The sequence below is a fragment of the Ciona robusta genome, chromosome 5, assembly GCF_009617815.1.
Source record: "Ciona robusta chromosome 5, ASM961781v2".
NCBI lineage: Eukaryota > Metazoa > Chordata > Ascidiacea > Phlebobranchia > Cionidae > Ciona > Ciona robusta.
The window spans coordinates 2,810,622-2,824,962 of NC_143239.1; the positions used below are offsets into that span (position 1 = coordinate 2,810,622).

The 14,341-nt window shown below is 35.6% G+C and overlaps 2 protein-coding genes across 3 annotated transcripts; both read right to left on the reverse strand.

Moving 5' to 3' along the window:
• Window positions 1-488: 488 nt before the first annotated feature.
• LOC149735570 (uncharacterized) lies at window positions 489-7,113 on the reverse strand. Of its 2 annotated transcripts, none has more exons than XM_089878077.1 (11): window positions 6,403-7,113; window positions 5,992-6,172; window positions 5,125-5,256; window positions 4,583-4,704; window positions 4,325-4,459; window positions 3,681-4,083; window positions 3,009-3,385; window positions 2,455-2,638; window positions 1,896-2,075; window positions 1,449-1,535; window positions 489-1,141 (listed from the first exon to the last, which is right to left on the reverse strand). In XM_089878077.1, exons 1-11 carry the CDS (start codon window positions 6,567-6,569, stop codon window positions 740-742), a joined length of 2,370 nt encoding a protein of 789 aa, XP_089734203.1. In that variant the 5' UTR covers window positions 6,570-7,113; the 3' UTR covers window positions 489-739. The 2 variants fall into 2 exon arrangements, with proteins under 2 accessions (XP_089734203.1, XP_089734202.1); XM_089878076.1 differs by having other exon boundaries at window positions 2,455-2,641.
• A 138-nt stretch (window positions 7,114-7,251) lies between these two features.
• LOC149735571 (uncharacterized) lies at window positions 7,252-14,340 on the reverse strand. The gene is made up of 14 exons (XM_089878079.1): window positions 14,210-14,340; window positions 13,433-13,626; window positions 13,000-13,159; window positions 12,540-12,688; window positions 11,990-12,138; window positions 11,559-11,675; window positions 11,153-11,356; window positions 10,665-10,777; window positions 10,365-10,611; window positions 10,048-10,137; window positions 9,595-9,788; window positions 9,024-9,227; window positions 8,290-8,449; window positions 7,252-7,866 (listed from the first exon to the last, which is right to left on the reverse strand). Exons 1-14 carry the CDS (start codon window positions 14,330-14,332, stop codon window positions 7,706-7,708), a joined length of 2,265 nt encoding a protein of 754 aa, XP_089734205.1. The 5' UTR covers window positions 14,333-14,340; the 3' UTR covers window positions 7,252-7,705.
• Window position 14,341: the final 1 nt, after the last annotated feature.

A 14,341-nucleotide genomic window follows, 5' to 3' on the forward strand; every position in this document is an offset into this window, starting at 1 on the left:
GTTGCAATAAGTAGCCTTCTATTTTGGAAGCTCCATCTTCTTTTGATTGTTACGTCACAGCCAAAGACAATGCAAGTTTCTTGATCTCCGTTACGTCTCAATAATAGCAGCCTTAGTGGGCTTGAGCGGCAGCGAGAAAGGCTGCAACGTGACTGTGTTAGAAGGCGCCTTGTGCCGAGTGTAATTGTACTGCGCGTTAATCGTTACACAATAGATGTAGACTTGGAGCCAATTCTGCGAATCGGCGCGCACCCGCCTGTTAGAGCTGCCCTCGTAAAGCACTTGGAAGGTGGCCGTGAACGAAGATGAAATTCTAACGTGAACGAATCGTAAACTAGTTCATGTTCACTTGGTACAAATATGCGTGAACCGCCGCCGAAACATAAACGATATTACCGCGACAGCATAACGTGGGAACCAATATAGTTTTAGAGACTGGTAATAAATATATTAAGAATCTTATAATCGTTACGTGAATGTTACAAATGTAAGGTGTAGTAATGTTTTTAATAGCACGTGCGCATTCAAATCCTTGAATTAGCTGAAATACAATAGTTTGGAATTGCAATTCTACAAAACGAAAATGTTTCTTCTATGCATTTGAATTAATTCATTTAAAGGCAGTGTTACATTATTAAATAAATTTGTTTGTATGAATCGAAGATTGAAATTGGTATTTTGCGATTGTGGGCAATTGGTTCACTATTCTGAAAAAAAAACGTTTTTGGATATTTCTGGATTAAACCAGTTGCATGACGTCATTGCGCACGAAGTTTGCGACTCTTCGCGTGGGTTTGACTGATGTAATTGAAGCCGCAAAACTACTTTCTAGTAGTTTCGGTGTCGGTCGATCCTGTATAATGACGTCACCACTACAAATGACGTCAGGCAATGACGTATCTTCGATCGATGCCGAAGCTTGCCGCTTTGACAATTTCCGTAATTTCGTTCGTTTTTCTTTCTTAGCAACTTTTGCGGGAATGTCTCTTACTATTCCTGCTTGTAGAGCACTGTTTAAAAGGTGGGCAGGGCCGACAGGGACGTTGGATGGAATCGAACTTTCCGGTGGCTTGGTAGTTATGATTGGAGGCACAACTCGACGCTTCATTACCACATTTCCGGTAGTAAGATTTGTAGGTGGCTAGAATAAAACAGGTACAGGGTAAAATGTTCTGCATTTTGCTATAAAAATTCTGTAAGAATTATATAGTAGGGTTGGGGAATACGGGACACCTCTAGCACATAAACACCTTTAGCACATAATACCCAAATATATCCTGTTTACCATCGATGGGTCGAGAAAATAGGATAAAAAGGTGCCCCATTTCTCCCACTATACTACTATCTAAACTCTAGATTTAACTTATAAACTAGAGTTTAAAAGATCACACATAATCTTGCCGGAATTTATAAGCAGTAAAAGATTTAAATGTAAAATTATTGTTTACCTGCTGGCTGCTCTTTTCGCCAAGTAACCTTGCTTTTGCAATGGCAGTTGAAAGAGCGGTTTTAAATGACGATTCCTCTAAAATTCCCTGTAAATATAACATGTTCATATTAAGAATTCATGGTATAGTAGGGTGGGGGAAGATGGGACACCTTCGTATTTTAAACAATTAACAACGGTCTATTGGAATCGTGGGGATACGACTTTATAATTCTTTGAATGTTCTTCGTTTACTACCAAATGGGGCAAGAAATGGAATTAAAAGGTGTCCCATCTTCCTCACCCTACTATATATAAAATGTCCATACAATGTTCTCGTTGATTAAGGAAAAGGAAATTAAATGAACTCGTAAAGAAATATCTAATATATAACGAATTTAGCTTATTGCTTAGCTTGTTTAGCCTAATAAATTTAGAACATTTAAACGAACGGATTGAATACACTTACATCTGAAGGCTGCAATTGCTGATTCAGTCTTTGAATTACAGAGTTAACCAGTGTTTGTTGCTCGTCAACCAAATTCTGAAGTTTTTTTCGACTTCGGTTTTTTACGTGTGGCGGGTGAAGGGGCTTTTTATCACGGGGAATCACCCGCTCCGTATTGCTGGTCCCGGGATTCGGTATAACCTGCAAATTTGAATCGAAATTTTGGGAGTTTTATATATCTTAACGAATTTATATCTTAAAATTTTATATATCTTAATTATGTCAAATTGTGTCGTAACCAAATGATACCGGGTTTGAAGCTCGATGCTGCTACAATCATTCTCGCATGTCCCCTTTGGGCAAGAAGCATGGCGTAATGATTATTGTTCTAGCCATGGTCACAAATGGGTTGTCCGAATTGTTAGATTAGTTTGAAACGAAAAAAATATTATAGGCGAGCATATGGGGTGTTTATGAACAGAACCCCCAGTGTTTTAATGAATGTCTTTTTTTCGCCATACGCTAAAATTATTAAGTGACATTTATTAAGATACTAAATTAGGGAAACATTTTAACTTACCTTATACCGCAAAAAGTCGCTCGATTTTTCAGTTGAAATAAAGTTCGCTGTTTCGACTAACTGCCGCATCATTTCGTCACTGTTAAATGTTGATGACGTCACCTCACCGTTGTTTGATGACGTAGGGTCGGACACTTTGAACGCAGAAGGTGTGCGCGATTTTCGCTCCAGATCTGGCAAGTTACTGCTGAAATAAGGAAAACGCTGTCAGTTGCATAAACTGGTGCCATGACCCACGTAGAGGTTAAATGTTCAAGGTTTGTCGCTGCTACCATTGTGTAGATATGTGCCCTTGAGTTGGAAGATACCTAAAATTGCTCAAACACCAGTGTTCTCTAATGGTTTGACTAAATTTTCAGCCATACATTGAAAAAAAGTAAAGTCAAAAAAGAAATCTCCTCAAATAAGTTGCCATACATGGTAACTAGTATAACAGCGGGCATGAGTTGTATGAAACAGAACATCCTTGTTTAACGACTGCCGTTGCCCCGCCAGGTAAGGTTAAATCAAGTTATTTAATCCAGTCTTATTGCGTCACAAACAACATTACTCACGTCATAGTGGAAGCCTCTTGAATGCTCGGAAGAAGATCATTCTTCCTACCTCGATGCAGGATGCTGGGATCGATCTCAGGAACTTTTGGAAGAGCTGCTGATCCCGATCCTATCACTGGGGGGAGCTGAAGAGCAGTTTCGCGGTGAGAAGGTCCCTGAGTTTTGGGTTTCGGCAAAATCGAAATCACGTGATCAGGTTTCGCTTTCGATTTTTTCTTCATCGATTGTGACGCCACTTCCGTGATACCAGGTCGGGGTGAAAGGTCATCCTCCACGTGGACTGTCCCCTTTTTTCGTGCAGTTTCGACGTCGTATTTCATCGTTACTTTCGCTGTTTCAACAACTGCGAACACGGGTGGGACTTCCGCTGAACTTTGCTAAAAGTACAAGGTTGATTAATTTTTAAAAAATAATTTGATTTTTTGAAGTGCTAAGTTAAGTTACATTTTTAATTGATTTTGTAATAATAATGAACAAAAACTGTATCTATTCCTTATTATACAGACCGAAAAAAACTTTGGATAAAAGAAAATACAAAAAAAGTTGGCTAAAAAGTGGTAAAATACCCAAGATACGCACGCACAGGTTAACGAGACAAAACCTATGAGATATAGCCAAGGGGTAAAATACACAAGCGGTACACAAAATTCTGAATTAAATTATCTCACTTACCTGACTATTGAAACGATATTGTTGCTTTGTGCCGTCCGAACCATTATCATATTTCTCCTCATTCCTATTTTTCCTCCTCGCTTGTATCCTTCTTTTTATCCTCTCCCTCTCACTCCCAACCACTCCCAGTTTGTTGTACCTCGTACTTGGAACGATCACTACGGATGATCCAATTGATGACGTAGTATCTGATGACGTCACATGCTCACGTTCAGACTTCCCGATGATCACACGCGCCACCCAGCGCTCGTCCTCTTTCGTCTTCTCGAATTTGATCATTCTTGAAATGACGTCACTGTCGTCCCTGACTTCTCTGACGTTACGATTCTTTGAATGAAGTGTGACGTAATAACTCTTCTCTGTGTTTTGGTGTTTCTTTTTCTTTACTGCACCATTCACATACCTAATCGGCGAATATAATATAACTTTACAATATTTTTTCTCTTTCTAATTGTTAGTAAAATAAGAATGTTAACAGAGTTATCTAACCGTAGTTCCGCAAATCAATAAAAAATGTTGTTAATTGTTGAAAGCATGATTAGGAAATAAGGGTTTTAGGTGCTAACGGTATCCCATATCATACACACAGTAGTATACGTCATATCTGCTTAACTAAATCGGGAAACAAATAAAACTACACATACCTGACAAGTTTTTCTTTTGTCGAAGGTTCTATTTTACTCAAAAGTTCATTTTTGCCGACGTCATTTTCTGCATGCTTTAACCCTCCTTTGGACTTACGTGTCGTCCTTTTCTTTTTATCAAAGTCCCATTTGTATCTGTAAAGGAATGAAAACAAAAGTCGTGTTTATGTTCGATTAAATATCATGTCTGGCGGTCGTGTTACAGAAACTCCGTGTATCTTTTTGACACCGTATCAACTGCCACGCCTTCAGACTTACTTTCGGTCCGAATCTCTTGTCGTTATCGCCTCCCCAGTTTCAGGTGACCGTATAGGGTTGCAACGATGCATATACTTCTCCAGAACCTCTACCAATTTGCTGGACTTTGCAGGGTGGCTCATCTGAAAAAGGCGTAACGACAGTAGTCAGTGTAGACAAACTGTTAGGAGGTTAAATGGTCAATAATCATGACACCGTTCTCTCCGGGAAGATCCTTTAAAAGCGTATAAGCATATCAAGTTTGGGATTCGCCCGTTGTTTATTTCTAACATGTATAGTTTCATCATTAGAATCTAAGAAACCGAAAAGCATAAATACCTTCTGGTAATCAGTAATCGGTCCTATCTTTGGTTATTAATTTAATCCAAGACACGCAACACAAGGCTATGGGTGATAGGTCAACTCTGGCTTAAAAGAGACGCTTTGTGTTTTCATACACGCTAGAGCAATGGCCCAAACTTGGCTTAAATCACTGGTCTCAAGAAGTACCCTAAAGCACCCGCAAATAGAAGATAAAATGCATGGTGGCAATTATAGTCTACCTTCAGCGTTGGTAGTTTAATGTCATCAGAGAAAATAGATTCGTCTTCTTCCCTTTCACTCCACGGAATATATTTGTAAGTCACTGGATCAATTATGTCATTACGCTGGTCGGACATTTGAAGGCGAGTTTTCTGCATATATGGCCAATAGCTTAAACTTTTTGTACATAGTAATATGTGGTGAGATTGCTGGCCATCTTTATCATTCTAATTTCTCGTCCTATTTGGTAGCAAACAAAGAACATTCAAGGAATTATAAAACCGTATCCTCATGACTCCCATACACTTTTCCCGCGCTATATGGTAGTAAATATAATCGCGACTCTAACATATCGTTGTTAATTGTTTTTTTTTTGTAGAGGAATTTGCATGTAGTAGGGTGGGGGGAAGACGGGATGATAAAATAATTAACAACGGTCTTTGGAAGTCGTAAGGTATGCGGTTTAATAATTCTTTGAATGTTCTTTGTTTACCACCAAATAAGACGAGAAAAAATAAAAAGGTGTCCCATCCTACCCCCAACCCACTAGCCTATATGTCAAAGTGTATAGTAGGTTGGGGGAAGATGGGACACCTTAAGCACATAATATCTAAATATCCTGATCGTGTTTTAAACCGTTAACAACGTTTTATAGGAGTCGTGAGGATATAGTTTTATAATTTATTGAATGTTCTTTGTTTACTACTAAATTGAACAAGGAAATGGAGTTAAAAGGTGTCTCATCTTCCCCCACTCTACTATATAAATCGCTAACTAGTCAAATGCGTGCCGAACAGGCAAATATTAACTTAACGATAATTATAAACAGATGCAATTAGAAAATGTACTCAAACCATAGGGAATAAGCGTCAACAAACATATTATACCTTGTATGTGTCGTACATATCTCTCAGTGTGGCATATGTATGGTACTGTCCATCAGTATTAGACGAAGCATTGGACATTTCTAAAATAGCTTCACTGTTTTTAAAGTAATCTATGTTCGCTTTCATTTTCTTAAGAATCTTTTTCTTTTTACCGAACGACGGTTTCGGTTTCTCCGAGTACCTTTGTACATGGTACGAAATATTAGACAGATAACAATACAAATGTGATCTCTTAAATATACTTTACAAATTGAAACTGAAATAGCGTTTAGAACATACAGCGATATAGTTGTAAAGCGGTGAATAAATTGTATATAATCGTAGCCTATAGGTATATATTGGGGGATATTGGTAGTGTACTATATAAAACAACGGGAAAACAGGTCATATACATATGATATTGCAACTCACCGTGGGTTAGGTACAGTTGCCGTCCAACCGTAGATTGGTTCGTTCGGTCCGCAGTATATGACGTCATCATGACGTATCGCCTTTTCGCTGACTCTCAATAACGCAGCGGTCAAGGCTCTATCCTTAGATGGCGGCAAATGTGAAGACACCACCCGAGACGAAGCCATTGCATTAAATGGCGACTGACAGGCTTCTAAAACTTGGTCTACTGACTGGAAATTGTAGCTGAAATATTCTCATTGTTGTTTCCCAGCCAGGTGTATTGTTTCATTCACTTTGTCTCGCGTTACGGCCGCTTATGCTGGTGGCAGTGCGAGCGGTTGTTTGCTTTGAAAACAAGCGATAAAGCGCAGGATAATATTTACAAACCGGACACAATGAACTGCAGCGTTGAGGTGACGAAAAACGCGGAAGGACGGAACGTTTACTCGCATGGTTTGGCGTTGGTGCGAATAGCAGCTCGACAAGTTATTTTGTCATTTTTTTAAACCGTCATAGGCAAAATGTTGGTAATATTATATTTAAGATACAGTAGGGTGGGGGAAGATGGGACACCTTTTTATTCTGTTTTCTCGTTACATTTAGTAGTAAACAAGAACATTCGTAGAAATATAAAATCATATCCTCACGACTTCCATAAACCATTGTTAATTGTTTAAAACTTGATCAGGATATTTGAATATTAGGTGCTTAAGGTGACCCATCTTCCCCCACAGTACTATATAAATGTTAAGTTGTTATGCATGCGTGGTGGGGTTTCACTATTGTACCACGGTGCCGCTATATGCACGGTATTTAAAACATACCCACTTTGGAAGATAAAAGACGGATTTATCACGAAATCTTAAATACATTGAATGCAAAATGTAATTGCACTTGTAAAAATACGCATAAGTTACTGCAGTAAACAAAACCATTGAAAACAGTCATGAATTAAGTACATTTGTTTTTGCGCAATCAGGCAGTTTAGTATAAATGCAAACAAGGTTACACTAATTATTCAACTAAAATAAAAATAATCTTACGTTTTAACAAAAAAGTGCAATAAAACTAAAACAACTAAAAATGTGTTTAAATCAACCAAAATTTCATATCTTTGGTCCAACAACTTGACAAATGAAATCCACGTACATTGTAAATGCAGTTATCTGTGTACTATATGTTTGAAAACATAAGAATTATATATAGTAGGGTGGGGGAAGATGGGAGACCTTTTCATTCTATTTCTCGTTCAACTTGGTGGTAAACAAAGAACATTCAAAGAGTTATAAAGCCCCCACCCTACTATATATATAGTGGGTTTTCACACATTACAATCACTCAGTGAGATAACCTGTCCAGGAAATTCGAGTTCGTATTTGAAAGAAAGTTCCAGAATATTTGACGGCACTTTCACCACTTGGTGGGGTTGCTGACCACCAACATACAACGTGAACTCGTCAGCATCAAAGTAATAATCAAAACCTAGGTAAGAAAAATAAATTAAAAAAAATAGTCATCCACAATTTTACATATACATTGTCATTTAAATATAAGATCTCTCACAAAGTTACATACGAGGTAACTTGTAAGCAGGCATAAGGTGTATAAAACACAACATCCGTGTAATAACAACTGTTGCCACGTGGGAAAAAAGTCAGTTACGGTCAATGCATTTGTAAAAGATATAATAGGGTGAGGGAAGATGGGACAACTTTTCACTCTATTTTCATTTTTCTCGTTGTATTTAGTAGTAAACAAAGAACATTCAAAGAATTATGAAACCGTATTCTCACGACTTCCACCATTGGTAATTGTTAAAAACACCATCAAGATATTTGGGATATTACGTGCTAAAGATTTCGCGTCTTCCCTCGCCCTACTATATACATAGAAAAAATATTTTACTTCGGTTATGTTTCATCCATATTGCCCTACTAAGGTGAGGAATAGGAAGAGAAATTGAAACTTCTTCACCAGCTTTTATCGGGACACGCTGGAATGCCACTAGTTGGCGCAAGAGCTCACGATCTCTTTTTTTCTTCGATGTCATGTATATTTGCACCACCTGAAAATTAAGGGTTGGGAAAGATGGGACACCTTGTCATTCTATTATCCCGTCCCATTCGATAATAAACAAAGAAAATTCAAAGAATTATAAAATTGTTTCCTAACGACTCCCGTAGACCCTTTTTAATTGTTTAAAACACGATCAGGATATTTGGATATTATGTGCTAAAAGTGTATCATCTTACTCCATTCCACTATATATTAAAATTCACTCTATTATTAATACGTTTTGGAGGAAAAATAAAATAATAATTTTTCACACATGTCAATCGTAATGGGAATGGGGTGTATAAAGCAGAACAGCCATGTTATAAAAAAATTGGTCCGTAAAAATAAATAAGTTTTATTATTTTAAAATTAGAGGCATTCATATTTTTGAAGAGAAAATATTAGCCCATAATGTTTAAACTGATATGTTTTTGGTTTAGGCTGGGTACATTCTCTGTTGTTTGATTTGAAGGTGGACTAACCAATTGCTTCTTGTGCGAATCTTGCAGGTAATACCAGTACATTAATGTATTACTGTATTTTACAAAAAAAAAATAAAAAAAATAATAGGTACTGTAAATAACCTCTTCCCCATCCAGATGACCAGTGTTTTGTATCAAGACACGAACAACAGGAATCTGACATCTTTGTATAGTGGTTGGTTCTACTACAGCATCCAAGTACCAGAACTTGGTGTATGAGAGACCGTAACCAAACGGGAATAATGGGGAGGAGGTGGAGTAGCGGTATGTACGCTCGTGCATGCTGTAGTCTGTCATAGGGGGGACCTAAGTCACAGGTGTATTTTTAATTGAATATAAGGTTTTTAGGAAAAGTTTTGTAACTTTTTTTAAGGAAAAGATTTTGTAACATTTTTGAAAAAATGTTGTTTTTTTTAAAACTTTTTTTAGGAAAATTTTCAATGTACCAGAAAATGTTTTGTACAAATATATGACTTGTTATATTGCTGTTTTTTCATTTATTTTTTTTCTATATACATGAATTCCTTTGCATAACTTTTTTATGGTAAAGATAAAGCAAAATTTAGAATGTACCTTGTTTGTGAGGCTTTTCAATACAAAACATATTATAAAATAAACTTTATTAAAAAAATAAAACCAGATTTTTTGGGTGTTAAGATTCTGTTATATTAACCTGTTCCATAGAAGCAGGCCATGTGTTTGGAAGTCTTCCAGCTGGATTGACTACCCCTGTCAAAACTTCCAACATTGCTTCTCCAGTCATCTGTGCAGAGAAGTGACAAGCAATGACAGCTGCAGTGTTGCCCATCACCCAACTAACATCAAGTGGTCCAGCATTGAATAATACAACTATCACAGGTCCGTTTGCTATATGGAAACACTGGGATTATTTTGGACTTTCATAACATACCATAATATCTCTTAGCAAAAACAATAGATAGGATGATATCATTTAAAAAAACAAAGAGAAGGAAATTAACAGCAAATCGACAGTCGTAAATACATAACAGGTGTCAAAAAAAAATGCCAGTTAAAAAGCAGGGCTGTTAAACTCATTCAGTGTTAAAAATAAAAAATACTTTAGAAAGTAATTGTAAGTAAAAATGTATCTATAAAATTGCCATACCATATTTCACAACATCTTGTACTAATTGGAGTTGTTTTCCAGGAAGATTAATATCTCGCCTGTCGTTTGATTCTGCTTCTACACCACGACCTGTATATAAGTTTATACCAATATGAGTGAAGCTGGGATTTCTAGTAAACAAATCTAGTTTTTGGTTGCATTGTTTACTGATTAAATTTACCACTTCCAATTTTTGTTTTAAAATTGAAAAAAGAATTGGTAAGTTAAGTTTTTTTTATTTAAAATCCATTTTTATTTATTTTTAAAATTTAAAAAAAAATTAAATTTAAAATTTTGTTTTAACGTTTCCAGCCTACCTGTGCCAAGCGTCACAAGCACAATGTCGCTACCAGTTACAACTTCCTTTACATGAGTGGAGTTGTAAGTTGCGCAGATTGGAAGGTTTTGGTTGTTTATCCCCACACACCCTGTTGTAAATTGTGCAACACCAGATGACGATAGAGAGTTAGCAGCAAACAGTGGGGAGGAAAAATATTTCAAGTTGAATTCAGCTGGGTAATCTCCTGTCAGTGCTTCACTGTTGTTTATGAAAGGACCAACAATCTATATAAAGATTTTGTTAGAAAGGGATGAGTTTTTTTAAACAAATGACGTACAGAAACTTTATCGTATAGTTGTTTCAGCGGCAAAATTCCATCATTTTTCAGTAGAACAAAGGATTTTGCAGCTACCTCCACTGCTTGCTTTCTATGTGCCAAACTCTGAACCACTGCAAGTAAAAATTGTGTAAGTTATATGCAGAGCATTAGAGTTGATATGTCTTATAATGAGTAGAAAACATAGGATGGTGGGTAACTAAAAACATGATCTTACAAAATCCTTACAAAGTACTGTACAGTACTGCAAAGCATTTTTTATAACAGTTTAAAACAGCAGTTAAAATAAATGAAATTTTCTAATCTCATAGAGAGTTTTTACAACCATGTATAGTGAGTTATATTTATATAAAGATAGTAAAAAAGAGATAAAAGATCTTTTCTTCAACTCTCTTTTTACCCTTTTTTTTCAGTTCACAACAAATATTTTTATATAGGGTTAAAAAGAGAGTAAAAAATGAGAATAAAAAAAGGAGATTTTTACCCACCATCAATTGGAACATTGAGCCAGTGGTTGAACTCCGGAGGGTCAAATTCTCCGAGAGCCATCCTCGTCCGGAACAACCTCTTCGCTGATCTTCGGAGCGCTGCTTCCGTGACCAAACCTTGCTCAGCAGCTTGATTTAACAACGAGTAACGATTGGTCTTGCCAAAACCGGTTAATTCCAGATCTACACCAGCATTTAATGCAACTAGAGAAAAAAAACAGAAATTTTTTTTTTGGCAAACTTTATGTAAATCTTTCCGCGGTACTTTAAGCCTTTAAAATTAACGAACATTAGTTTAAAAAAATTATTAACATTTTTTCCAAACATTTTAGGGACTGAAAAGACACTAGTGAAAAATAAGATACAATTTTGCATATTGCAAACTAAGACAGCAAACAAGCATCACCTGCTGCAGTTTCAAGCTTAGACTTGGTGAAGTTGAAATATAGATCAATATTTTCAAGAGCATTTTCATCACTAACAACATAACCATCAAAGTGAAATTTTTTCCTCAACGTAGTTTCTGTAGAAAGCAATCATACATTATAATATTCAATTTTTTGATATTTTCTTTTACTTGTTTACTGTTAAGTAAAAACTAGGCAGATTTATATAATGTTAAAGCAATGAATTTTGTGTAGGTTACGCTTAAGTTTAAAACATTTTTTTTTAAACAGACATTATGTGTTTACATGTGTGCAATACTAAAATTCATTCATTTTTTTCTTCGAATTTTGTCTTAAACTTTAAAAATTACTGTATTGTTTTTTTTTTAAATTAGGCACGAATTTCATCACACAAACTTCTGAATTATATTTTACTTATTTAAACACCTACCTAACATAGGGTTTGCACATGAAGGCACTCCATTGATTGCATTGTAACTACACATAACACCTTGTGCCCCTGCATGTACACACTCACGAAAAGCCGGGTAAAATGTTGTCCCAATATCATGGTCACTTACATTTGCACTAAAACTAAACCTGGTAAAAAAGTTCTCAGTAAAGTTTGTGATGGAAAAATACTGGTAATACTACATAGCGACTTAGGGTTTTTGGGCATTAAAAAATACTTATTTTTATACTGTATATGGGTGAGGTCCTGTGCCAAGATGTGTCAGGAGACCTGAAATTAAACTTAATTTAATCTATCATTCTAACACTATAAAAGTACCTATTACAAATTAAACATGCCCCCTATACTAATATTTTCTATTGTCTATTAAAATGTACCTATATTACAACAGTAAAAAATCCATATTTAGGCTATTCTGTGTAACTTCTATTTTGTAAAAAAAAAAGATAATTTTATTTTACTTAACTTGAGAAAATGCCTTCTCAGTCAAGATAATAGGAAAGTTTAAAACTTGGCTTAAATATAAGACCTTGTGGTTGGTATATTCTCTGGGCCACCATAGGCAACAAAATGTTTACAAACTGCAGTAGCAGGTAAATATATTTCATCTCCTTGTAACCCAGTTACATAAGCACGTGCCATGAGACTTGTTAGAACAGGATCCTCTCCATATGTTTCCTGCATGTTATATTAACTTTATATGAAAATAATCCATTATTATATTAATTATGATGATTATCTTCTTCCGTGAAAAAAAGATATAGGGTAGCCTATACAAAAAATATGGGTACCCTATACAAAAAATATGGGTACCCGATACAAAAAATATGGGAACCCGATACAAAAAATATGGGAACCCGATACAAAAATATGTGTACCCTATACAAAAATATGGGTAGCCTATACAAAAACAATTTGAACAACCAATCTCTATTTATACATTATTTTGGACGTATGTCCTTTCAACTTTTTCTTTTACGAATAATTACCTGATTCCTTCCCCACAACGGATGTCTTAAAATGTTTATAACTGGAGAGAAACAACTGAGACCAGTGTGGTCGCCGAAGTTTCCATTCTTTGTAAAATTGTTGTGTTTTGCACGAGCTTCTAATGCGATGGTCTTCGCCATCTTGTATATAAGACCTTGGCTGGAATAAATATAAAGCAGTTTTTTAGCAAATAAACCCATAACAATATATTACAAGACATATTCTACACCTATATATTTTTACACTTTCTCAGGCTACGTTTTTGCAATAATCACAAATTAGTCTAACCAAAATTTAATACGTCAAAATCTAATAAAATGTGTTTCCTTTTGTAAGCTTGTATAGTGATTATAAGTTATTAAAAAACTAAAAAATCTAGATGCCTATGTATAGAACTACATATACAAAATTTGGACTTAGTTTTTTTCTTACTCAAAAGTAGCAGCGAGGCCGATGGGTTGAGGGAAGCACGTGGCATCCCCGTTCATTGCGTAACCACGGAGACATTCGGTGTTCCACTGGTAAGGACCAATCCCAAGCCTTATGATTGCTGGTGCGGGACCATTGTCACGCACCCCACCTCGTGAAAGCTGAAGTATTACTTCTTCTATCGTGAGTCTATTCACCTGGTGAGTGGTGATATGATCATATGATATACATTCTTTATGAGTGAGGTATTATGACTACGGAAAATACAAAAATTCAGAAAATTATTATGATATGAAAAAAAACATAAATTTTGGCAAATTATCATAATATGGTTTTCTAACAGATAAATAGAGATGCAAATTCTGTAAGTGATGTCTTATAGTTATTAATACTAGGAGATTGAAGCCCATGATCATTTTATTATAAAGTTTGCTAACATAGAGATATAAATGTAAAAGGTGAATTCTACGAGTTTGGTCTTATTGTTGTTAACTAATAGATAAGAATGTAGAATGTAGAAAGTCAATTTTATATAAGTGAGGTTTTATATTGATGCAAACCATTGGATTTAGGCAAAGTTTATTTTATATAATATGGTTTGAACATGAGTTACTGTTAACCACTATTTTTTTAGCAAGTCACAATTAATATTTGCAATTCTTTGCTTTTTGCATGAGTTATACAAGAATGACTCTATAAATAGTTTGAAGTTAAGAAACAGAACACTATTTAAGGGTAAAGGACTATAAAGTTGTCATATTTTTATTTATTTTAAATTACCAAATCCTCAAGCCTTTCCTCAATGGACAAACTGAAGTTTCGGAAAGGGAATTCTTCGCTTGTTACTTTACTGCTTGCAAAATGAAAATATGAAAGCAACAAAAACAAACAAAGCCTAATCATGGCGGCAAA

Bases quoted from the DNA above. Each gene is read 5' to 3' on its own strand.
- LOC149735570 (XM_089878076.1), bottom strand. From the start codon at position 6,569: ATGGCTTCGTCTCGGGTGGTGTCTTCACATTTGCCGCCATCTAAGGAT. The intron at 5,257-5,991 runs GTATAATATGTT...CCATATATGCAG, and splicing joins ATATGTACGACACATACAAG to AAAACTCGCCTTCAAATGTC. The intron at 2,642-3,008 runs GTGAGTAATGTT...TCCTTATTTCAG, and splicing joins CAAGAGGCTTCCACTATGAC to CAGTAACTTGCCAGATCTGG.
- LOC149735571 (XM_089878079.1), bottom strand. From the start codon at position 14,332: ATGATTAGGCTTTGTTTGTTTTTGTTGCTTTCATATTTTCATTTTGCA. The intron at 13,160-13,432 runs GTAAGAAAAAAA...TATTTATTCCAG, and splicing joins GGCCTCGCTGCTACTTTTGA to CCAAGGTCTTATATACAAGA. The intron at 11,357-11,558 runs GTGATGCTTGTT...TTTTTTCTCTAG, and splicing joins TAAGCTTGAAACTGCAGCAG to TTGCATTAAATGCTGGTGTA.